This window comes from Palaemon carinicauda, chromosome 32, assembly GCF_036898095.1.
Source record: "Palaemon carinicauda isolate YSFRI2023 chromosome 32, ASM3689809v2, whole genome shotgun sequence".
NCBI lineage: Eukaryota > Metazoa > Arthropoda > Malacostraca > Decapoda > Palaemonidae > Palaemon > Palaemon carinicauda.
The window spans coordinates 19,598,811-19,624,240 of record NC_090756.1 but is presented as its reverse complement, the minus strand read 5'-3'; the positions used below and the strand labels follow the sequence as shown (position 1 = coordinate 19,624,240).

The 25,430-nt window shown below is 44.3% G+C and overlaps 2 protein-coding genes across 5 annotated transcripts in view; one reads left to right on the top strand and one right to left on the bottom strand.

The window, feature by feature from the left end:
- The window catches only part of LOC137625299 (INO80 complex subunit E-like), a 118,905-nt gene extending 111,690 nt beyond the window's left edge, over nt 1–7,215 (top strand). For all 4 annotated transcript variants that reach the window (XM_068356123.1, XM_068356125.1, XM_068356122.1 and 1 more), the window contains exon 7: nt 536–7,215. In XM_068356123.1, the coding sequence (XP_068212224.1) occupies nt 536–611 (76 nt within the window). In that variant the 3' untranslated portion in view covers nt 612–7,215. The remainder of the gene's footprint in view (nt 1–535) is intronic.
- LOC137625302 (mitochondrial import inner membrane translocase subunit Tim23-like) lies at nt 7,120–25,062 on the bottom strand. Its single transcript, XM_068356132.1, has 4 exons — nt 24,848–25,062; nt 19,033–19,179; nt 8,889–8,991; nt 7,120–8,073 (listed from the first exon to the last, which is right to left on the bottom strand). The coding sequence occupies exons 1-4, from the start codon at nt 24,930–24,932 to the stop codon at nt 7,782–7,784; spliced, it is 627 nt and encodes a 208-aa protein (XP_068212233.1). The 5' UTR covers nt 24,933–25,062; the 3' UTR covers nt 7,120–7,781.
- Nucleotides 25,063–25,430: the final 368 nt, after the last annotated feature.

The following is a 25,430-nucleotide window of genomic DNA, read 5'->3' as shown; positions in this document are numbered from 1 at the left end:
GAGCAGGCACATAAATTTCATGAAATGTTACATCTTCAGCTTGAAGTAGTTCATTCGAACTTGCTGTACGGTTTCATGAAGAAAGGAAGGTGTTGAAGGCATTTTTGCTGAAGTGTGTCATGGCGTGTCATTGAATTGTCTGTCCTGTAAAAGGGAATTTCTTCTTTGCTTGTTAAAAATTAATTGACTGTGTTGCCTATTTTCTTGATGTTTCACCTGGTTGTTTTTGGTTCCATCTATGCAAGTGATTTTCAGGAACTCATTTGAGAGATTGTATAATTGACCATTTATGTGCAAACTTTATCCTGCAAATACATTGGCAATGACCTAAAAAAGTACAGTAATGTAAAAGATTTAATGATTATAAAAAATACAACTGTAAACATGTATAAAAATTTGTGTAACTGGAATTCTTTTCCGCAGGAACTTTATAAAAATGTATGGGTTTGTATGGAAAAAATTTTCAAGTCCTTTTATTTATAGATTGAAATGTTATATACAATGTGATTTTTAATATTAAAACTCAAATTTTCAGAGATTTCATGGATGATGATGTAGAGACTTCTCCAAGCAACATTGAAGAAGATGTTACTGTCGACAATTATGATTAATATTGAAAGGGATGTTAGCATTTACGATTATGATTCAAGATAAATGTCTCAAATTTTGTTAGGGTTGAAACTAATTTATATTTGAACCTCTCATTTAGGTCATTCACTATTCAATGATATTTTTATGCAAAAACATCAAATAAAAAGAAATGTAAATATGCAGATTGCATATAATTTTCAATGTTCTTACATGAATGCAAACTGTCCTTAAATAGGAGTGTAAGACTACAGCTTAGTTGGAATGGTTGTTTTTCAACTTTTTTCTTTCTCTTTCTAGAATAAATGGTTTAAGTATGCACCATGTGGGTCTGTCTGGATTCATCTAAAAATCCTGGATAAAATTAAGTTGAAATGCATGGTTCAAACACTAGCAAGAAGTATGCCAGGTTTAGGTGCAACCCCTGCTTAGGGGGCTACATGACCATTCCAAGTCATCCCTTTTTTATGTGGTGTTGTATGAAGACAACCTGAGCTTTCTGGGGCATCACTGGAACTTGATCATCGACAAATGGTTTTGGCTGCCCCTCTGACTTTTCTTGGCTTGTAAAGGCATGATACCTGCAGGTGTAATAATCACCTTATTTTGAGTCGGCTTCCTTTGGAAACAAATTCGTGGGTCTCGAAAATCTCAAACCCAAATATTCTTCTGATCCTAATACAGTACATTGTTCCAAGATGAAGAAATCAACGAAGAAGTTTCGAAAATAGTCTAAGGAGTCTCGAAAGACTAATTTTCCACTTTTAAGAGGCCTGGTGAGGCACCAAGGACTAACCTCTTGTCTTATACCATAATGAGCATACACATTGTTGATTTGGGTGACCGGATGAGTTCCCCCCCCCCTTCTTCTCCTGTACCTTCAACTAATCGGAAAGTCTCATCAAGCTTGGAATGTGTCTCATTTTATGCTAAGGGGAGAGTGCAGTACCAAAAGAAAGACAGATTAGAAAGTTATCTCAGCATGTGCACTGGGTCTGTCAGGAAGAAGAGCATTCCCACTTTAATGGCACCAAGGATTAGTCTCTTCCCTTTTATAAGTAACGAGGTATTCCCACACCTTCAGTAAGTTTGATCAGAAATATAATCCTCGATATCTGTGTGATCAGTCACATCAAGACTGTTGTCTTGATGCTTGGGTCACTATAGATGTTCCTGTTGGGGAACAATACAACCTGTAAACTGTTCTTCTCCCATTGTTAGTCCACGTGTTGCTAAGTTCCCATGACTGTGCGAGAACAGGTGACAACCAGAGACTCCTCCTTGGCACTGTAACACACGTCAAGTCCAATTTAGTATATATGATCAACAAGGTTTTACATCTCCTGATTGGTATGTGTATGCGATACTGTACTTGGTGCACCACGAACTAATCTACTTTTTGTCTCTTCGGTTTCTTGAGGAACGAGTGCTAAAGGTACTAAAATTTCTAAAGGGGAAGCATTGTTGATCAGACACCCTTCTCTTTCAGGTACACTACTGATTCTATTCTCTGTACGTTTCTTGCTTGCTCTACGAGGAAAAAACTTTTCACCAGAGGTGATCGGTGATTCCTCCTCCCGTGTATGGTAGGAGGAGTCAAGTTTTCAACACTATGATACCCAACTTTGTTCTGGTACCAGCATTGGTGGAAAAACCCCGAGGCAGTGTTGGTTTTTAGATATCCTTCCACACATTGAGTGCAATGAACTTAGAGGCTACAGAGACTTATAAGATAGCGAGATCCATGGTATTTTAAGTTTTGCTTTTCGTCATGGTTCTAAAGATCTTGGAGTTGTCAGGGATGAAACCAATTGCATATCCTTGGACGATGGAATTTGTCAGACCTTCAAATTCATTCAAGTGAGTTCCAACTCTGCAATCTTTGAACAAAATATTTTGCGTTCTAAGGGGGAGAGCCTTGTCTCAAGATCCTGTAGTTTCTGGTTTGATGGTGGGTTTGCCTGCGGAGACATTCAAGGTATTAGTTCGATGACCAGCTTTCCTGAAATGACCAGTGGCCCGTTGCAGTCACTTACTTCATCACATGAGAGGTTAGCAAATTATAGCAAGTTGGTTTCTGTCCAGTGACTGGAGGCTACATCTTTTCATATCCGCTAAAAGTAGGAGGATGGCAAACGGACAACCATAATTTGCTCTTCCATCGTGCAGATTCCTTTGAAGGTGGCTGCAGTAAGACCTTCAGCAAATGTCACAGCATAAAATTGGCCTTGAAGGAAGATGCAGCTGCTTATTATATCCTAATAAGATCTCCGATTGGTTGCTGCTTCCATTAAGAATGGCAGTAAGTCACCCTTTTGTGCTCCACCTGCTCAATTCGGGAATGACAGAACAGTAGAGGGAGGGAGGGGACACATAAGTCTGCAGTCCCCTCCAGCTTCAGAGAGTTTGGAGATGCCAGTCATGACATTGGGCAGTGTGACACCAAGATGGAGCAGAATAGTGAGATGTAGAAGTTTATTTTGAATCGATACCAACTATGATACTTATCAAAAAGATCTCCAAACCTTCACCCTCATTTGTACACTGGTGGCATTCAGTTATTTTAAAATTTGTTGAAAACTCTGGCTCTTGCATTTTTAAGAGGGTGGTATGCAGGTGCTTTTTTTTTTTTTTTACTGGGCCATATCTCCGAAGCAGTCAAAGTAATCGTGTGTTCCCACCCGTCCTTAGAGTCAAGTGGAGATCACCCTTTGAGGTGTACTGCACGTCATTCAGCCCACCAAGAAAGATCGTCGAGTACATTTTGGTAGAGATCACTTCTTACCATTGATGCTTCAGAACTTACTGGAGCAATTGTTCAGAGATAACTATTATCAGACAAGCTTCTCTAATCACAGAAGTGTAACTGTAGACTCTGAAGGTTTTGAATGTGCCCGAGTCTGTTGATACATTCATCCTATGGTAACTCTTTCTCTCTGCTGCTTTTTCTATCTACATCCCCCAATATGCCATCCTCTGCTTGAGCCTTAGACTAGACTTTTAACTAATTGATCATAATCTCCAAATTGTGGCATAAAGAAAGGAGTCTGTACCTCTATCCTGGCACAACTGCCTCCTGGAGGACAAGATCAGCCAATCATAAAGATAACTCGATAGGTGAAGCCCATTCATGTGGCTCCAAAATAGAGAAGAGTTCTAAGATTAGCATGAAAATTAGAGAGCAGTATGCAATGTGAACACGGCCTGGGACTTTGAACTGGTCTAATACTTCCCAGACAAAGAAGTGGAGGTACATCGTGTAGGACTATTAGATGGGTATCCTTCAGGTTCAGAAAGCATAATGGACAGTATGGTGCTTGCCAAAGGGTATCTGCAGAACGAAAGTGATCAATGGAGAGAGACTGAGGACCAGTTTCCAACTGCCGTTTGACTTCCTCACCAGGAAAAATTTACTGTAGAAGCCCGGAAAACTGTCTTTTACAACTTCAGTTGAGTTTTCCTCTTCCTATCATTTTAAGCTCAGCCACTAGGGCCAGAGCTTTCTGTATTTTTGGGGGTTAGGTTTGGAACACCAATGGTGTGGAAGGGAAGAAGAGTTGTGAAAGGCAGGGTATATTAGTCTTGAACTTCCGTAATCCAGCTCTCGTCTCATGTCGCTGCGTCCACTTCTTTTACCATCATTGCTGGATTGCCAGTCTTGCCACCAACTTGTTAACCACCATGTCAGTCTGCGGGAAGAGGACCAGTATCTCTAGCACTCAGGTATAGCAATTCCTTTTGCTCCACCTACCTAGCAAAACAGAAAGTGACATTCTCTCCTCTTCATGGCCCAATTGTTCACAGACTGATGAATCAAGGTGACCATAACCTTCGCAACAGAAAGGAAGTCTTCGGACTAATTCTGTGACTCAAGAATTACCAAATCCTATGAAGGCAACTGCATTTGACCAGTGGTTGATAAAGTTCACTTGGAGGCAGCTTCAAGGGCAGCAGGCTCCGCTCTAGTCTCCTGCTGGGTCCCTGGCTCACGTTTGCTGTTGATCAATGAGGTCATGATGCGTCCTCTTTGTGTGGAGAGCGACCATGCAGGAGGTAAGATCTTTAATGTGAATTTTACTGAAGCATAGGGATTTTCTTGAAGAAAATATCCGGAAATTAATTACATTGAATGCGCCCTCCCAACAAGATCTGACCACGGCCAGCACAGGACATGATCAGACGTTCCCGGGGCACTGAAGTGCCAGTTAATGGACCCTGATGAACTAATGCATTTCTGGTTTCTCCGCTTCTGCCGATACCTAATTAAAATTGGGTACCACTGGATCAACATTGTATTGATTTTGGTCCCTTACAACAGGTCTATGTACCTTGGTAAAATCTTCTTTTTCAAGAGTATCCATTAACTGGAACTAGCCTGAAATCTGAGCGATACCCTGAACAAAATGAAAGAATGACAAAGATGATTAGACTTCACTTCAGAGACAGAACTGTCCGAAGCGTTTGTGACTTTAGAGGCGGATTAAGCACAAGGTTTTATCCTCTGATGAGCGCAGCAGAGCGTGCGCCACCTGCAGGAATAAATGTCATCCCTGGAAAGGAACTTTTCCGCTGATCACGAGTGTGCGTTATAGCATCTGTCGGTGCTGGAAGGTCTAAAGTCAGATCTTAACTCAAGATGATGTTATGCATGGAAGGATCTTGGCATGTTGAAAGATCTTGGTGCTTGGATTGAGAACACTGTTAACCCTTCACCCGTAGATATGAGAAGATTTATTGTAGGTTCATTTTCCATCCCAAGTGAACTTCTCTATCTTAGGTTTTTTAGCCTTATAGTGAGAGATCTTAAGGTGTCCCACCAATATCCAGGTAGCAGGAGCAACACATCCCAATAATTTTTCCAAGTGTGGGATAGTTTTTGACACACACTCCCTTCTCAACTGTGAGAGGGAGAATGCGTCAGTCATCCAGGAAAAGGGTAAGAAAGGTGGGGCCCTTTATCTTCTCTGACAATGCTGGGTTTGGTATGAGTGAGTACAGGTAACTGAAGAGTCAGTATCTGTACCATTCCCCCACCCCCCTTTGGTATTGCATTGTCCCTTGCACACGTAAGAAGTGATTCAGAGAGCGATTGCAGCGCCTAGTTTATCTCTGAGATAAAGTAGCAACATTTTAAGAATCTAATAAATTTACTCCTGCCTCATCTTCAGAGTAGTAGCATTTGAAAAATCAAAATTTACTCCTCCTCTGCCCCCATCTATAAGTTCACCTTCTATAGAGTTGTGCAAGCCAGTGACTACACAGGGGAGAAAGCTTTCTGACAGAGCAGTCAGTATTACCAGGCAATATGGAATTAGTGCATCTTGGGGCCAGAAAGGCACTCGCCTTACCTTGAGCACTCTGGGACAGCACAACCACCACCACCTGATAAAGCATTAGTGATATCTAAGGAATGCTAAATACCTCAAGTTCACGTTGTCATCACATTGCAAGTCTACAGCAGGAACAAGGACAATGTGGATAATGCACAGAAAAATCATAATTACAGTTTATCCAGGAAACCACTGGTTATTCGTGTCTTCTTCCTCTTTCCCTCAAGCACAACTATCTGGCTGTACAGTTAATAATTTCTGAAAGTTAAAAAAGCAAAAGGTTGATTCACCCAAGGCAGCAAGAAGTATCTGTATATCCAAAATCTTAATTTCTGAAAGAAAGAAGCAGAAGTTGAGTCAAGTCACATGAGGTAGCCCGAAGTCTCGGTATAGCCAAATTCAAAAGTGGGAGCTTTGCCTACAGTTGGATGGATGGGGATAACACTTCACCCACCAGTAACTAAGACCACCTCATTAAAAGTTTTAACCAACATTCCAGCTATGTGTAATCATACTCCTATTAAAATGACGATGTTTTGTATGTGTACGAACAATTTAAAAAGAATAAACAATTCATTACATATTGCGGAGCGTTGTCTAGACATTTCATTCATTAAGCCGCATTCTACAAAAACTCCTCCAAATCGCAAATCCCGGTGTATGTCTGTGCATGTCCTTCCAATTATAAATTCAATCACTTGATGAATCTGAATGACTTCCCTAGCTCCAGTATTGGGTAATATAGGCTTCCAAGTTAACTAAGCATTCCTAGCAAGTTCTGTAGCAAAAGGAAGTCAGAAAAAAAAGCAGTATCATTTCAAAGACTGAAACAAAGGTAAAGTGTGGCCTAATACCAAACTCTTCAGCAATTACTTGACGTTTAAAACAAACTCTTGATCAAGATAAAATTTGCTAGAAACAAGGTCCTTATTTAAAAATATAACGAGCTAATCATTTAAAAGATGTAACTTAGGGTTTTTGCCCATAAATAACCAAACTAATAAAAAGTTCCATAGCTACAAACTCATTATTAGGCAACACAACCCCTTTCTTTTCGTCCATTTTGCATATTAATCCATAACCATCTATCACTCTTGTTCAGTAGTCAAGAATAATACATGTTTGGACAACCGGTGCAAAGTACTGCATTGTTTTCAACTTGTACTAGGAGCAAATACAGGAGGTTAAGAAAATATTTAGGCAATTTACTATTTTTTTTACTTTATCAATTTGTAAAAAATCCTGGCTAAGATATTTACAACATGTACGTCAACTTAATAAAATATACTATTATCAATTTGTTTGTACAACTAATCTTTTGGGATACTGTCCTTGAAAAATAACAAAACGGGCTTTACAAGCTCCCACACCTCTCATAAATAAGATGGAATTTCCTACGAGAATAGCTGTCGTGAAATCATGAAAGCATCGTTAACTTATCCATGAAGAGCAACTACGTTAGATATAAGAGTGCACTTTGCAACACAAGGATAAAACTTGCTGCTCATTAAAATTTCACTAAACTATTCTGTAAAATAACCATATGTATATAAACTTTTATATATATACAGTATATATAAACTTCAAAAAGTTTCGAAGTAATAGTCTCAATTCTCAATTGTACCTTCTAGAACTAGCTAGGGGGTTAAAAGTTTTTCCAAGCCTTAAGGAATGATTTTTTTTCAACAGGCTTTGCACATTCATCTTTTCTAGGTATATATGTTGTTAAAGTCTCTAAAGAATTCCATTATACTTTAAGCTACCATTAATTATATATGATTTAAACAAAACAGTGGTTATATTTTAAAGTTTTCTGAACATTCTTAGGCACGAGTTCAATTTCAAAAATCGGTTTAAATAATTTTAGTAATTATATCTAGAGCCATACTGCTCCTTCAACTTGTCTCTTGAAGAAAATGCCACAAAGGCAGCTGACAAAGCGAGGCCGACCACACCACCCACGGCACACTTCCTTAGACCGGCCGTTGACTTGTAGAGCAGTCCCGTCAATGTCCCAGCGCCAATTGTGTTAAAATCATCTTCGTGACTTCCGCGGGCATAGTAAAGCAAGCACCCTAATCCAGAATACATGAAGGCGACAACACCCAGCATATTAGCAGATGCAGAGCCTCGTTTCATAATGTAATTGATCAATCTGTAACATTTGGCAAAAGAATTGGTCAAAAACTTAAGATATTAAAAGAACTTTTTTAAAAACTAACTTTTTGCAACTAGAGATTTTAAAGTTACAATGACTTGTTATAAACATTTCCCAAGGTATTTCAAGAGCCTTCTGTGTACCCCAAATGACAAATGGTGTTGCAGTAAAACTATAAAATTATCAGACGTAAAGAGATTTCTTGCAAGTTTGCATATTTAATATTTCAAGTTATGCAGTATATTTGCTGGCTCAAAACAATACTCTTGAAACTAAAAAACACTGGTATTCAAGATAGTTTGGCTGTGTGATGAATTTAATTCACTAGATTGGGTGCTGTGTATCCAAAAAGGAGATTAAAAAATGGGAACACTGCTTTAATAAAGTTAGTTCAGTACCTTAAGTATAATTGTAATTAGTTTCAAAAATCGTTAAGAAATCGTATATATAATAGATTACTATGAGAGAGGAACAATTTCACACTACTAAATACACACATTACCATAAGGTGAAATTTGAAATTGTATTCGGAACTTTAATTACTGAAGTGGACATACAAAGCATTACTGTACTATAATGGAAGTATGGCATAAAGGTTTTTAAAGTTATGTAAGCATTTGTGCTGTACAAAGCATTTTTAAATGTCTTGACAACAAAGACGAAAAGATGATCGATTCCAAAAGTCTTTAGAAAAAGTAATAACATTGTCAAAAGATTTAAGTGCAGTACTGTAATAAAATACACTACAGAAAAAATATTAGGTCCTGGGCTAATGAGAGGTACATAAAGTAGTACTGAAGTCTTTTACTTACTGAGTACGTCTAATCTTCCCAGCATGTCCAGCTGCAGCAGTTTCTTGAATACCTCTATATAAACCTTGAGCACCACCTAACCCGGCTCCGATTAAACACATACCTGCATGGGAGAAAAATTTATTCTTTGAAGAAAATTGTCTAACTAAATATAAAAGACCGAGACACCCATTTTCTTTTTAAGTGCTGCTAGCCTGGAAGGGAAATAAATTATTTTTTTTTTTTTTACTATACGAACCAGAGTCCTTCAATAGGGACATTATTCCAGCGCAAACTGGAGCCACTCATGGAATTGTTTAACGAGGGGAGGTGATTGAGGCATTAAGCTAGATGAAAGGGTGCATAGCCCATTGAAATACTTAAAACTCCTGATTTTTTATTTCAACCTATTTCTTTCATTTAAAACCCTTTGGAAAGAAAATTTTATATTCCAAATAATTCTACATGGGAAAGTTTCATATCCCTTTTTCTTCATTGATATGAATCATTTTATCAATGTGTAAGCATCACTTGCAATGGCAGCCATTTTTCATATAGAAATTACCCATTTCTTTAAAATATGTAAGTACAGATTGTAGGGTATACAATTTCCTATCTTTTCATGTTTGTATGAAAAAAAAAATTATTATTGAAAATAGGAGAATTTAGGAAAATTGTAAGTTTTGAGAAATCTGGTTTCAAAATTTTTTTTGTAGATTGATAAAGTACAGGGTAATTTTCCTGAAAAATGGGGACCATAAGGATATAATCATCAGATATCAGGGTTGTTTATTAAGCAGTGATGAGCTGCTCCTTCAAATGCAGAATCATGAATACTATATACACCAAATGGCACACAAGTGATTCATAACTTTGAACATAGTACTGTACTTCCCTGGTCCAGGAATTTGCCCGAAATAACTGCCATCTTTGTGTGTGATTTTCAAGGCATTTTTCTTTTAATAAATATTTCCCCAGAAGGAAATTCTCTGAAATTACAAGACAGACATTACTCCTCTCCTATGGTCAAACAAGGAGCAGGCCTGAAATGCGGACATGGCTGCTACCTTCCCGTTCTGTAACTCTTAGCCAAGAACAAAGACAAATGAGGCAGCTTGTCACTAGATGTGCCTGTTAGATCGGCTACATCTGGATCAACTGGAAGGGGGATTTGGTGTGCTCCTGTATAACCATAAAACTTCCTTTGCTTTGACAAGGCTGGAGAAGGAAATTTGTTTTATTCAAAAAGTCTAGTGTGCCTTCGGCCCAGCTCAACAGAGGGACATCAGACTTGTGTCTTGTATTCTGCAGCTCTGGAGAGAACCCATCCAAAGTACAGTGCCTGCCTGTAGCCTGCACTTGTGGAGGTTCACCAAACCCATCTACCTGCCTTACCAGGCTCATTTCAAGAAATTGGGAAGCTTCCCCTGAACCTGTTGTCAGTACCTCCAGTAGGGGTGATCACATATGCTGCCATTACAATTATCTGTGATCCTAACTGGTAAGGCAGTATCTGTTCCATCCCTGACATACTGAGCTCTTGTTTTTGGAAAGCTCTCAAATCCTTTATTATCTCTGGAATATCCTTCCAATCTCGTTATTACCTTTGGGGTGGTATATGATGAGGGAACAGAGGATGGTTATCCAAAACCTGACATCTCACAACCTGTTACTTCGTGCTCGTAAAATGACGAGGAAAGAAGGGAAGGTTTTTATCTCAACCGATTTCAAGTTCTGATTCTGAGCTTAAGTATAGAGATGTTTCTGGGATTTTCCATCTTGATTCTGTAAATCATGATGCCGTATAATATTGGGGCTAGGGTCCAAGCTCTTCTTTGTATGAGGGGATTGTTTTCTGATACCAGTGTAATGACACTCACTCACTCACTCTCATTAAGTGTGGAATAGTAGTCTGAGCAGGAACGTGTGGTTAGCACGGCAAAAAAAAAAAAGAAAAAAAAAAGAAAAAAAAAAAAGACTAAAGTAAGGCAAGAGCTGCTGGGCCAGCTACTTCCTCCCTGAGAGGGAGACATAGCTGGCAACCACACAATGTTACCAGAATTCCACTAATCATTAAAATTTGAGTCTTGGAAACGCAATAATGGAGTAAACCACTACAAGTAACAACTCGAGTTTGTATTCACGTAGGAACAAACAAATACTGGGCTTCAAAGTTGTTTTGTTAGAGATTGGTAGAGATTACTTTAATATACTGTATTTGAGTATGACAAATTCGGAGATAATTTGTATTTTTCCTAACCATACAAACCTTAGCTATTTACATTGGGTTTACTTTCGGCGTAGCTGAAATTGACGGGCCAATGGATTTTAACGAGGGTTAACTACCCCCGCGCTAGTTAGCGGGGGTAGGGGAAGGGGTAGCTTGCTACCCCTCCCGCCCCCCCCCCCCACACACCGGTGATTTACTTCACTTTGAGGTAGGACTTGACTTGGGGGACAGGACTGGCGGGCAAATATGTGTAAATAGCTAAGGTTTGTATGGTTAGGAAAAATACAAATTATCTCCGAATATGTCATTTGTTCCGTAACCGAAATACAAACCACGCTATTTACATTGGGTGACTTACCCCTTAGGAAGGGTGGAAAGTCCCCAGCCTTACTGACTTTGGCTTTACCCGGGGACTCCGACTCCAAGTGAGTAGCACTCGAGAAAAGGAGTCCCTGCACCTCACAAGTTCCTCGCTTCGCAAGGAACGTGTGAACTACATAAGTTGTGTGTGGAGGAAAGAGCGTGACTCGTCCTATGAAGTTGACCTTGAGACCTTCAGATAGGAATCCAGGATAGGACGTTCCCAATACCACCTCGTCAGGGTATGGGGGACGCGACAGTATTATCTTAATACTAGGAACACAAGGAAGCATGGTTTACCTGCAGAGGTTGAGGTCAGCTATGCGGAGACCAGGATGCTTCTTCCCCAAGAGAGGGGAGGATGAAGAAAGAAGTAAGGGCCGGACATACTCTTTCATTCACGCAGACTAAAACCGGGTAACAACGCCCTCAACCTACTGCTACTTGTCCATAAAGGAGCCTGAGGCTAGACCAGCTGTTGTGCAGCCACCACAAGGCCGATAAAAAAAGTATCGAGGCTCCTGTGGGTCACGTCCTGCAGCTAGTGGGCTGTGAAGGTCGTCTGACGCTTCCAGACCCCAGCTTGAAGTACCTGCGTCACAGAGAAGTTTCTCTTGAAGGCCAGGGACGTAGCGATGCCCCTGACGTCGTGTGCCCTAGGGCGACGTGACGGAGGAGGGTCCGGATTCAAGGCGTGATGGATAACCCTTCGAATCCAAGCGGAGATGGTGTTCTTGGTGACCCTCCTCTCCGTCCTGCCTGTGCTAATAAACAATGCTTGCACCTGTTCTCTTCAAGTAGCACCTCAGACTCCTCACTGGGCATGATAGCAGCTGGTCTGGGTCGCTTGTTACAGAACTGAGACTCGTGACCCTGAAAGAGTCGAACCGTGGGTCCAGCACTCCAGGGTTCCGAGTCTTGGCAACAAACTCGGGGACGAACCTGAACGTTACCTCCCCCCATCCCCTTGAATGGGCGACGTCGTACGAGAGACCATGAAGTTCACTAACTCGTTTGGCAGAGGCCAAAGCGAGCAGGAAAGCAGTCTTCCAAGACAGGTGGCGATCAGAGGCCTGGCGTAATGGTTCGAAGGGAGCTCTCTTAAGAGCCCTGAGAACCCGAACCACGTTCCATGGAGGAGGTCTCACTTTCGACTGAGGGCAGGTAAGCTCATAGCTATGTATGAGTAGTGTGTGTTCCAGCGAGGAAGAAATGTCCACTCCTTTCAGCCTAAAAGCCAAGCTTAAGGCTGAGCGATAGCCTTTCACCGCTGAGACCGAAAGGCGCATTTCCTCCCGCAAATAAAAGAGAAACTCCGCTATTGCTGGAATAGTGGCATCGAGTGGAAAGATACCCCTCCCACGACACCAACCACAGAAGACTCTCCACTTCACCTGGTAGACTCCCTCAGAGGACCTTCGTAGGTGCCGAGACATTCTCTCTGCAACCTGTTGCGAAAAGCCTATCTCCGTGAGGAGACGCTGGACAGTCTCCAGGCATGAAGCCGAAGCGAGGCTACGGCTTTGTGAAAGATGTTGCAATGTGGTTGTCTGAGTAGCTCGTGTCGTGGGGAAGTTCTCTCGGGAGCTCCGTCAGGAGCTGCAGAAGGTCCGGGAACCATTCCGCGTGATGCCATAGCGGAGCTATCAGAGTCATCGACAAGTTGACCGATAGTCTGGTCCTGTTGAGCACCCTCCTCATCAGACAGAACGGTGGGAAGGCGTACACGTCGATGTTGTCCCACCGTTGTTGGAAGGCATCTTACCAGAGTGCCTTGGGGTCCGGGACTGGGGAGCAGTACAGGGGCAGTTTGAAATTCAAAGCAGTCGCGAACAGATCCACGGTCGGGGAACCCCACAAAGTCAGGACTTTGTTGGCTATCTGAGGATCCAAAGACCACTCGGTACTCACTATCTGCGAAGCCCTGCTCAGACTGTCGGCGAGCACATTCCTCTTGCTAGGAATGAAGCGAGCTGATAGTGTTATCGAGTGGACTTCGGTCCACCTCAGAATCTCTACTGCAAGATGGGATAGCTGCTGCGAAAAAAGTACCTTCCTGCTTGTTGATATAAGCCACTACCATGGTGGTGTCGCTCATCACCACCAAGGAGTGACCCGCCAGGGTCCGTTGGAACTGTTGAAGAGCCAAGAAAACGGCGTTCATTTCTAGCAGGTTGATGTGCAGGTACTTTTCTGATTCTGACCAAAGGCCTGAGGTCCTCTGGTTCAGAATGTGCGCCCCCCACCCTTCTTTTGACGCGTCCGAAAACAGTGTCAATTCCGGGGGGAGGACGAGAAGATCCACTCCCTTTCGCAGGTTCTCGTCGACCAGCCACCACCGCAGGTCCGCCTGTTCCGAAGGTCCTATAGGGACCAGGAAGTCCGGGGAATCGGATCCTTGATTCCACCGGGACTTACGCCGCCACTGCAGGGATCTCATCCTGAGACGGCCGTTTGGAACCAGACGAGCCAGGGAGGACAGGTGACCTAAGAGACGCAACCACGATTGGGCAGGAAGCTCTTCTCGCCTAAGGAAGGGTTCCGCCACCCTCCTCAGCCTTGCTATCCTGTCGTTTGATGGAAAGGCTTTGTGGAGATTGGTGTCTAACAACATGCCTAGATAAACCAGTCGTTGGGACGGCTGCAGAGAGGACTTATCGAGATTTACCACGATCCCCAGATCTTGGCAAAGTCCCAGAAGCCTGTCTCGGTGTCGAAGAAGGGTCGACTCCGAGTCTGCTACGATCAGCCAGTCGTCCAGATAACGGAGGAGACGGATGCCGTTCCTGCGCGCCCAAGACGAAATTAGGGTAAACACTCTGGTGAACACCTGAGGTGCTGTGGAGAGACCGAAGCACAGCACCTTGAACTGGTAGGTCTTGCTGTCTAGGCTGAATCTCAAGTACTTCCTGGAAGACGGATGGATTGGGATCTGGAAGTACACGTCCTTCAGATACAGTGTGCACATGAAGTTTTGTGGTCTCACCGCAAGTCTGACCGTGTCCGCTGTCTCCATGCTGAACAGAGTTTGCTTAACAAACTTGTTCAGAGCCGAGAGGTCGATGACGGGTCTCCAGCCTCCAGACGCCTTCTATACAAGAAAGAGTCGACTGAAGAAGCCTGGGGAGCCATCGACGACCTCCTGGAGAGCATCCTTCTTGAGCATGGTCTCGACTTCCGCCCGAAGGGCTAGCCCCTTTACCGATCCCGTGGCATAGGAGTTCAGCGGCACTGGATTCGCTGTCAGGGGAGGTGGAGATGTCGTGAATGGGACGCGATACCCTTGGCCAATCACAGAGACCGTCCAAGCATCAGCCCCATGTTGCTGCCACCTGTGCACGCAACTTTGAAGGCATCCCCCCACAGGTGGACACGCGGGGGGACTGCCACTCCTAGCGTTTGCGGCCGCGGCCGCTCCCTCTAGGAGTGTTGCCTCCCCTGGAGGACTTACCGCCCCTCTTGTCCTTGGCAGGAAAGGGCTGCGGCTTAGACACCACTTTCTTAGCTGCCGGCGCCTGCTTCGGTGTCTTGCGAGGCTGCTGCTGATGTTGCTGCGGAGCTGGAGGCTTGTAGGGCCGAGATGCAAGGGCCCTTTGGAGGAGGGAGTCCTGGCTAGACTTCCTCCACCTCTCAGCTGTTCGTTCCATATCTTGGGGCTCAAACAAATTCCCCCCAAGGAGGGAGGCGTGTCTGAGCCTGCAGACATCCACGGCGGGGACCTTCGGATGGATCTTCTCGGTCACCGCATCACGACGCTTTAGCACCTTGTTGGCCCACAGGTTGGTAACCTGATGTGCCAGGAACTCGATGGAGCGAGTGCCCGAGAGGAGGAAGGTCGAGTTCTTGGAGCGAGTGCCCGAGAGGAGGAAGGTCTCCAGGGCCTTCCTATTGCTCTCCTTAGACAGATCCTCGGAGCGCAATAGGATGCCCAGAGAACCTAGCCAGACATCCAGCCACGAAGTGGCCTGCATGGCACACTTCGCGACCTTCTCATGGCTTAGGATCTCCGACGCCGAGAACGTCACCTGCCGGGCGGAGAGCTTCTCAAGAGGAACTCCCCTAGTAAGCTCTTCTACCGAATGGTGGAGGGGAAGAGCGAGGCTAGACTCCCCCATGATCTCAAAATACCTCCTCTGCTGAAGACGAGGAGGTGGGAGGAGCTTGTTCCCGGCAAAGGAACGACTGGAGGAAGCGAGTACTGCGAGCTGAGCGTTGGCCCTGGCTCTGGCACTCTTCACCCCCTGGGACCAGGGCAGAGCCGTGCTGGCCTTTGGGGGCTTCTGAGTTCCATAAACCTGATCCAGGACCGTGTCCTTGCCTTCACGGGGGGCAATCACAGGGTCCATGAACCCGTTGAGCTGTCTCATCAGGCCCAAGACCTGCCAGAAGGCATGCTCAGACTCTTGCTGCTCTCCTCCCTGCAGACTGGCAGCTAAGTCTCCTGTCCCCGGAAGCTCTTCTTGGGGAGACACGTGGACGTTCTCCCGGGGTCTGGCTGGTTCCTGACGAATATGTTAAGAAGACTTCGGCAACGTCTTGGAGTCCTTGGGTTCCCTCCTGAGCGGGATACAAGACTCCAGCAAAGAGGTCTGGTAGGCACCTTCCGCGCGAGACGATTCTCCTCCACGAGATGACTCCCCCCTTGGTGCCGAGGGAGAGACCGCCGCCTCACTGGACTCTCCCGAGGACGGAAAAGCCTCGTCTACGGGAGAAGGAGAAAACGACTGCGAAGGGGACGGAGCCTTCCTGACGGACCTCTTAGGCACCAACTTCTCCCTGGGAGAAGTCACCACGTAGTCCACTACTCTCCTTCTCTTCAGCAGGGGCGAGGCCGTCGCTGGCTTGTGTACTAGATCGGCGAGTGCCGGCTTCATAGCCTTCACTAACGCCCGCATCAGAGGACCAAACCAGGACTGCCGAGACACGGACACAGTCCGAAATTCCCGCTGGAGAGAAGGGGATCGGGCGATCCTTCGGAGTGGACACCACTGGACCTGCCTGCAAAAAAGAAGGGGAAGAAAGTTGCCTTGACCTCTCCGAAGGTCCTGCAAAAGAGACCTGCGCTTAGGTGAAGGCAATCCCGACTGCGACCTGGCGACACGCGTCCCTGCTGCTGCCACGAGCAGCGGAACCCGACGCGAACGGGGGTCGTGCTGACACTCGCGCGAGGGCGATACAAGAGTCGCGCGCGAGGGGCTGTTGGAGCGCGGGCGAACGGGCGCGTGGGCGAACGGGCGAACGGGCGCGTGGGCGAGCTGGCGAGTGAGCGCGTGGGCGAACGAGAGTGCTCAGGAGACCGCTGAGGGCCAGGGGACCGATAGTGTCCTGGAGACCTGTGACGCGTGGGCGAGCGATGGCGCGTTGGCAAGCGATGGCGCGTAGAACGCGCAGGCGAGCGACCGCTCGTGGGAGAGCTGATCGCAGGGGACCTATGTTTCTCCGGATCTGCTGGGCGCTGACGCGTAGGAGAGCGCTTGCGCGCAGGCGATGGATCACGAGGGGAATCTGGAGATCGCCGGCGCTCAGGGGAAAGCTGACACACTGGTGATCGTTGACGCGCAAGAGATCGCTGGCGAGCAGGAGAACGTTGACGTGCCGGAGATCGCTGGCGCGCTGGAGAACGCTGGCGAGCAGGGAGACGGCGAGTAGAAGGCTGTGCAGGAGCTATCGGGGCGACACGCAAAGGCGAACGCTCGCGAGTGGGCTCAGGAAGAGGAGGCGCGTGGGCGTGCAGGAACTCTAGATGTACGCGCAGGAGACCGCGCGCGTTGCTGCGCAGGAGAAAGCTGACAAGCAGGATCACGAGGGCGAGGAGAAGTTGAGTCCTTGCCCATGTCCTGAACCACGTCAGGAACTGGAGGCGCAGGTGCGCGTTGACGAGCAGGAGATCTAGTGCGCTCAGGAGACCGTTGGCGCGCTGGGCGCGCAGCAGGAACAGGAGGATGTTCGTTGTCCTTAGGAGAGCGCTGGTGAGCAGTAGGGCGTTGATCATCAGAAGAGCGCTGGCGAACAGGAGAGCACTGACGAGCAGGAGAGCGTTGGTGCGCTACTACGCGTGAACGCGCAGAAGGGCGCGCAGGGGAACCCTGACGCGCAAGGGAAGCGCCCACACCATGGGCGACATCCCTTTGCCCTGAAGGGACCGGTGCCCGTCGGCTGACGAGATCAGAAGACTGCTGGCCGTCTGCACAGGAAGTAGAAGGTCTGGAAGGCGTGGGAGAATGTGAACGATCCCCGGAGAGGTCTAAGGACGCGGCTGCTACAGACTGCTTCCGGCGAGGAGTCCCCCCATCGGAGGACGGATGAGGAGAAGACTCGAAAAGGCGCCTCTTGACACCTTTATAGGGAGACGGGAGGCCCTTGCGGCGAAGGCGGCCACGAGGAAGGTCGTCAGGATCGTCAGTCCTCCGAAGAGGAGTTTCAGTCAGAGTGCTCCCCCGAGGGGGAGACTTAGCCGCAGGAGAGCCCGTAGGACCCCCTTCCCCCTCCGAAGGATGTACAGAAGGGGGAGGAGAGCCTTCAGCAACGTCATCAACATCAGGAGCCGCAGAGGTTTGACCAGACTCGTCGGAAGCCTCTGCAACCACGACGTCGACGATAGACAGAGGATCTACCTCTGCTATCACCGGCGACTGCTTGACAGCGGCCCCTAACTGAATATGGTCAAACAGGGCTTCCTTGGAGGGCAGGCCCTTAAGCCCCAAGGAATCCCAAAGCTGAAAAAGATCATCATTATACACAGGATTAACATTATCAAAATCCTCTCCCGGAGGAGGAGGGGGAACCGCCCTGCTATGGGAGGCGACGCCCTCTCCCGCACCCCGAGGTCGGGAAACAGAACTAGGGCCTGCACTCCCACTCGGCGGCCTCTCACTAGGAGCTGGACGAGGGGAGCTTCGGAGGAGGTTTGGGCGGCGGAAGAAGAGTCCCGAGAGCCTTCCTCCTTCAAGGCAACCCTCGAAGGAGAACGGTCTCTATTGGACTTCTTCTTACGCCGACGGGCAAACCTCTCCCACTGGGAGGCAGACCACTCCCTACACTCACTACATGTATTTACACTATCACACAGTCGGCCTCGACACTGCGGGCAAAGGGTGTGAGGATCGGTATCCACCGCAGACATGAAGGTACCTCAAGGGCGGCCGGCGATCCCAGGGCACTTGCGCATGATGAACACCAAAGGGCGAGGCCAACTTCAAACACACAGCTGAGGAAAAGCAAAGAAAAGATTAAGGCTGTCAAAAACGAGGACGATAGACAGACACGTCTGGACATCGTCCGAGCCAAAAGTGAAGTGAAGCAAATCACCGGTGTGTGGGGGGGGGGGGGGTGAGGGGTAGCAAGCTACCCCTTCCCCTACCCCCGCTAACTAGCGCGGGGATAGTTAACCCTCGTTAAAATCTATTGGCTCGTCAATTTCAGCTACGCCGAAAGTAAACCCAATGTAAATAGCGTGGTTTGTATTTCGGTTATGGAACAAATTGGATTTCAGCAGTAATTTTCCTTAACACTAGGGATCATAAAGACATTATCATCATAAATCAAGATCATTTACCAAACTCGTTCATACTTCACCTCCAATTTGTGAAAATCCTAATTCAAATCTTCCTCGTTTCTGTGATGCTCCTTCTAAGGATATGAACTCCGGTTGACTAGTTTGTAGGTACGCTGGATCAAAGTTTAGGTATGGAGAGAGTTGTGACATTCCAGGACTGGAGGTTACTGAAAAAACAATTCAACATTAAAATAAAATATTAAAATATACAAAACCAAGTTGAAATATCCAACTCAAAAACTTAATAGGTATACAATGTTGAACAGAATGTATAAAAAAAAATATATTAATATGCATCCCAAGTTAATACAAAAAACCAAAACTCTTAATTTGGTTACAACTTATTCTTTCTATGAACTTACTTTAAAAGTTTTTGTCATATAGCTCAAAAATACCTAGAGGAAAAATCTTGCTTTAACAATGCTAATAATATATTATACTGTGCATTGGTTAAATTTCCCTGAACTTTACCCTGCAAAGTACTATATTTAACCTTAGGACAATGAAAATTTTAATTACCGTACGAAGAGGAAGGTAGCCATATAAATTCTTTGCAAGAGCCACTCAACGTGGATCATATCACGAGAAAAAGATTTTAGTTGTAAAAATAAAAATATTGAAGATACACTAAGACTTTAATTCACCTATAAACCTTATTTGCATCGTCCCTCACACACTCCCTTTTATTATTCCCACTAGACCATAAACGCGCTTGAGTGCAGCCGCTATTCGTCCTTCCCCACACTGAGCTATTGCAGATCCAATAGAAAATTTAAACAAGAGGGCATACATGCTTAAGTGGTAAAACATTCTAACAATATGCACTCCTCAAAAAAAAAAAAGGTTTGATTTACCATTACATATATACAGTACTGTATATACTTTTACAATTCAAACATCAACTATTGACAGTTTTACTGATAGTACTGTACAATAAAATTCTGATAATGATCAAGTGAGGCTTTAAATTTCTCACATCTTTGAAGAAAAATAAGAATTATTTTTGGATTCTAACAGTTAGTATAAACTTAAGTGTTGATTACAAATTTAAATGGGTCGCTCCTAGTTCAGTTTTCTATGATCAGACTATATAGAGAAAAAGGGTTTGGTCGCAAGCATAATTCTATCCTAGTCAAGACTTGTTGGCCGGTTGAGGCAGGACTTTAGCTGAAATAACACAGGTTTACATAGCTATGAAAATATATAAATTATTTTGATACAAACTTCCGAATCACTTGAATAGGAGTGTTATTAGGAGGGAGGAAGTCTCTGCAAAGAGATAATTACTTGTTCCAAAATTTACCAAAGGTGCATTAAATTGTTTTTTGTAAAATTCAAAGGTAAACATATAAGGGCAGTCCAGGTTTGGTCATTCAGAAAATTCTTTGACAAAAAGGAGGAAAGGTGCAAAAGTGTTGGAAGTCCTCTTCCATCACTGCTGCTGACTCTGGAACTGGAGAACAATACACCAGGAACTTGACGTTCAGGTAAGTAGTGTTAAAGGTGGTAGGTTGGCCAGGGCACCAGCCACCCACTGAGATACTACTGCTAGCGAGTAATGAGGTCCCTTAATTGGCCAGACAGTACTACATTGGATCCTTCCCTCTGGTTACGGTTCATTTTCCCTTTTCCTACACATACACTGAATAGTCTGCTATATTCTTTACATATTCTCTTCTGTCCTCATACACCTGACAACACTGAGATAACCAAACTATTTTTCTTCTCTCAAGGGGTTAACTACTGCACTGCAATTGTTCAGTGGCCACTTTCCTCTTGGTAAGGGCAGAAGGGACTCTTATGACTATGGTAAGCAGCTCTTCTAGGAGAAGGACACTCCGAAATCAAACCACTGTTCTTTAGTCTTGGGTAGTGCCATAACCTTTGTACAATGGTCTTCCACTGTCTTGGGTTAGAGTTCTCTTGCTTGAGGGTACACTCGGGCACACTATTCTATGTTATTTCTCTTCCTCTTGTTTTGTTAAAGTTTTTAAAGTTTATATAGGAGATATTCATTTTAATGTTACTGTTCTTAGAATTTTTTTTTCTCGTTTCCTTTCCTCACTGGGCTGTTTTCCCTGTTGGAGCCACTGGGCTTATAGCATCCTGCTTTTCAACTAGGGTTTCAGTTTACCTAGTAGTAGTAGTAATAATAATAATAATAATAATAATGAAAGTGTCTAGTGATTGAGATTTGCCACTGGTGCGTGATCAAGAGCAAGACTTGCCGCAGGTGCACTTATTGTGTCCTGCACTCTACCTCATGAGACAGAGCTAAAAAATGACACGAATAGCTGGGCTACGAGCATGAGCTGGTGTCTTCCAAGGGTTGGCGAGTTCAGAGGGGTGAGGATAAAGGTGCCCATCCTTGCATTGAGCAAGTTCAGAGAACACGCTTGTTTTTAGGAGGGCGTGATGGAGAAGCATTCTCGTGAGCACTACCTTGCAGATCCTTGAATGGAAGATGTTCTGCTTGTTACAACATTTGGGAAGTAAATGCATTACCATTACCTATAATAATTAGAGTAATAACCTGAGCACCTGCTCAGTTATATTTTAGGATTCGGTTACTTTTCACCCATTAACTAACCCACTTATAGGTTTTGAATGTGTCACTCCCATGGGCAATAGACTTGCAAAACTTTGCTATGTTGTGCCACTCTTAAAAATGTGCGAACCCTTAGCAGTCCACCTAGTGTAGCTATGCCGAGAGCGAATTATTGACGGAGCTACTAAAATAGTGAGAAATAGCTCAATCGATTAGCGAAAAGCACAGTTGGAAAATATATCAAAGATGTTTGTAATATCTGTTGCACGTAAACTCTCTGCAGGTGCTTGTCTCGGGGTGTCGATTCAACATTGATCTCCTAGAGCAATTGTGGCAAGCACTAAAAAATTCGTAATCAAGGATTGTTTAACAAGAAAAACAACAGCATTCAACTATTGTAGCTTCTTCATTCTCAAAGAAGGGCTGGTTAACCCTATTTCACCAATAGAAGAGAACACAATGGTAGGATTAATCTCAGAACCTCCAACTAAACTGTCTTTAAAGTCTACATGCTTAAACAAAAGAAAACAGTCCTGTTTCGTTTCGTTCGATCGCCATCAGCTAACAGCTACAGTACTTCAGAGGCAAATAACTTTTGTGTACTAACAATAGATCATCCAAAGGAAAACTCTATGCATAAAGCTTTCAAGAAAACTGAATCCCAGTTAAGAAACCAAGAGGAACACGATCCCAAGGGGTTTAGATTTCAACTTGTGCGTAATGCTCCGTAAATGAATTACGTTTGTTCTAATGTTTCTGAACTCTGGGAAGGATAGTGTCTTACAAAAGTACGCAACAATTCTTGTTGCTTTCTCCCAACAGTCGAATGCACGATCGTAATTGAGTATTCATGAAAAGTTACAAATCTAAAGCAATTTGCATTTCCTCCACACAACTAAACTCTGAATCACAGAGGCAAGCTGTCCAAAAAATTTTAGAACCTTTACAAAATATCCAGGGATTTCCACTGCAATCTTACGAGAAAGAAACTAATAGGAAAATGTCAAATCCTCTGAAAACTCTACCTCTTGCCTTGCAGCAAACTCTCTGGCTCTCGAAGTAATTTGTTTCCATAAATATTTTCTTAAGATGTATGAACGCTTGATGAGCACGAAAGCATACAATTAGCTACCACAACAACACGAATTTCTTGTAAGAAAACGACCTTGAACTCTAAGGCTCGAGTGATGTTCATGTATAAGAAGTAAAACCACTTATCCTTGATTGCTAACTACTTCATGAATTTTAGGGGCATAGTCAGACAGTCACTGGCTCAAAGAGCAACTGTGTAATACAGGCTAGCTGCAAGGCCAAATGGTGCCATGACCCTGAATCGCATGCAAGTTCAGGTCGTGAGGAGTTAGAAGGTAGTTTGTGTCAAACAACTCCCTTGACACCGGGATCTAGGCTAGCTACAGCTCGAAATAACATCGCAAGGTATTGAGAGATCGCTTGCATTAAGCATCCAGGCCCACAAGAACCTGAATCCCATCACTAGGAGGCACCATGATCCAAGGTCAGTGAGAGCTTATTTCTCATGCGAGCCTGGGTAGCGAGGCATTGAGAAATCAATTGCTTCAAGAAAACATCTGAGAAAAGCAGCTTTCACCTTTGGCGCCGTAATCCCAGCTTGCTTCAGCTTGAATCATATTGTGAGGAGTATGAGATCACTTGCTTTAAGCAAAACTTGGGTGAAAGGAAGCTTCCTTGAGGGGGCTGCGATCCTGGCTTGTTAAGAGCTAGAATCACAAGGCGAGCTTGGATTACAAGGGGTTGTGATATTCCTTTTATTAAGCAAAACCTCAAGTGAAAAGAAAAACTTCCACTCTTGGCGCCGCGATCTAGGCTCGCTAGAGCTTGAATCGCATCGCAAGGAGATGAAGGAATACTTGCATAAGGCAAACTCAGGTGTAAAGCTAGCTTCCACCTTTGACGCCAGGTTCTCCAAGTAATTTTGAAGAGCCAGATCACTTGTTGAAATGTGAGAATATTTCCGAGCAGCCTGGATAAACTACTAGGCTAGGACAGCAGGTCGTGCTAGTGACAGCGTCTGCCAAAAACCCCACAAGGCCAGGAGCTCAGAGGGAGGAAAAGGCAAGTATATCTCTCAGTGAAAGACTAACTTGCACTTCAGAATGGCAGAGGGTGTGAACCTCCCAGAGATCGGTGACCATGTCAGGCGATCGGTTGTAAAGCAACTGCTTCCAATAAGCGAGACTGGAACGTTGAATCAACAGCACTAGCTACGACGCAAGTTGCTCATATGTGTTCCCCGATGGGTCAGCAAACAGACAGAACAGACTTCCCTCTCGACGATTTCCGATTGTAAAACTTCTGAGAAGTCCAACTCTAAGTTGGTAAAGGCAAGCAACTGGCTAAAGATGTTCACTTTTAACTAACCCCAAGGTGCAAGCATTAACAGGAAAAAATCTAAAGAGAAGTTAATTTGGCATAGCCAGTGAATGCGCAAGGAGACGTCTGTCTCCAAACACAGAAAGACCACAGTGAGGAAGGTATAAGTGAGGCGGGGGGACCTTCCCCCGTACCAATGGCAAGAACCAGAATGGTTATTGACAACTCAAAGTTTTAAGGCTACATGCCAGCTTACACTAAAACCTATATCCACAGTAAAGAGCGAAGGCTTTGTATTCCTGTCGGAACAATTAAATTTTTACTGCTTTTTGCGGGCAAGACTTAAGCTTTATTATGCTTGCTTTATGTACTGTACTGATATCAATAGGTTTCATTTAGAATTCAGATTACATGGTTAAAGATCTATCTTACAAAGTGGAAGAAGTTTCAAGGATTTCCGTCAGAATTCATTATCAATATCATTCCTAAGACCATAAAATCCACGAGATATGTCTTATTTTCTACAAGAAAATTATTGTACTGTTCTATAATTTTAACGTAAAACTCTGGGGAAATCTATTCAAGGGCACCTTACGACTCGCCCCATAGAATACGGTGTCATATGGGGCTATATTCTTTCTCTTACCATATCAAATCTCAAGTATCTCTGTACATTAAACTGGGAAAGTTATACAAAAATCTATGCCTATATCAGGCACTTTAATCGCGGCATTGGATGACGTAGGCCTATTACGGGAAAGCTAGACCTAGTCTCACGTATTACGAGATTTTATTAAACAAATACAAAATATACATTATAATTAAAACATGCGATATATACCAATTATAATAAATGACTTCGCCAGACCAGACCCTAGAGCAGAGCTACGCATACGTAATTTCATTATTCGTAACGAAAGGTCGAAAATACTTACGAGGGACATTCATTCCAGGGTCCGAAGTGCCATAGGACGGTCTGACTAACCCGAGGATGCCTCCACTCCTATTATCCATGTTCATTATTTTCTTATTTATCTAATTACAGGTTATTAATCAAGGACAGACTTGTCGGCTTGAGCCAGGATCACAACAGAGAAATACAAGCAACGGCGATCGTCTGCCATCAATGATGGCGGATGGCGTAGGGTTGTCTACTACCCCACCGGAGGTGAGTCATTTTATCTGGAAGTAGTTGGCAACTTTTCAACCAATCAGAAGCAATGATTTGCCAAGTTGTTTACTATTCTTGGTTTTCATTGGCTGGTTGGTTTTAATCACATCTACGTAATCGCATAATTTTCATTGATAATTCAAATAAAACATATAATTTTCGTTATAACTAAAATAAATCACAATATTAATAATAAAATTAACGTTTTTGTATATCTATTACTAAGAATATTCGTCATTCCAAATCGTCTTAAAATGTGACGTCATCTGTCATGACTCTCCGACCACAAGCTTCAGCCTCCATGAAGCTCTGTCTGTGTGGTGCATCACGGGGACATTGCGTAATAA

What these genes read in the sequence shown, in the direction of transcription:
- LOC137625302 (XM_068356132.1), bottom strand. Translation starts at nt 24,932, where the DNA reads ATGAACATGGATAATAGGAGTGGAGGCATCCTCGGGTTAGTCAGACCG. An exon ending in AGGATTTTCACAAATTGGAG is followed by an intron (nt 8,992 to 19,032) that starts GTGAAGTATGAA and finishes TCTCCCATGCAG; the next exon opens with GTATGTGTTTAATCGGAGCC. An exon ending in GGGAAGATTAGACGTACTCA is followed by an intron (nt 8,074 to 8,888) that starts GTAAGTAAAAGA and finishes CAAATGTTACAG; the next exon opens with ATTGATCAATTACATTATGA.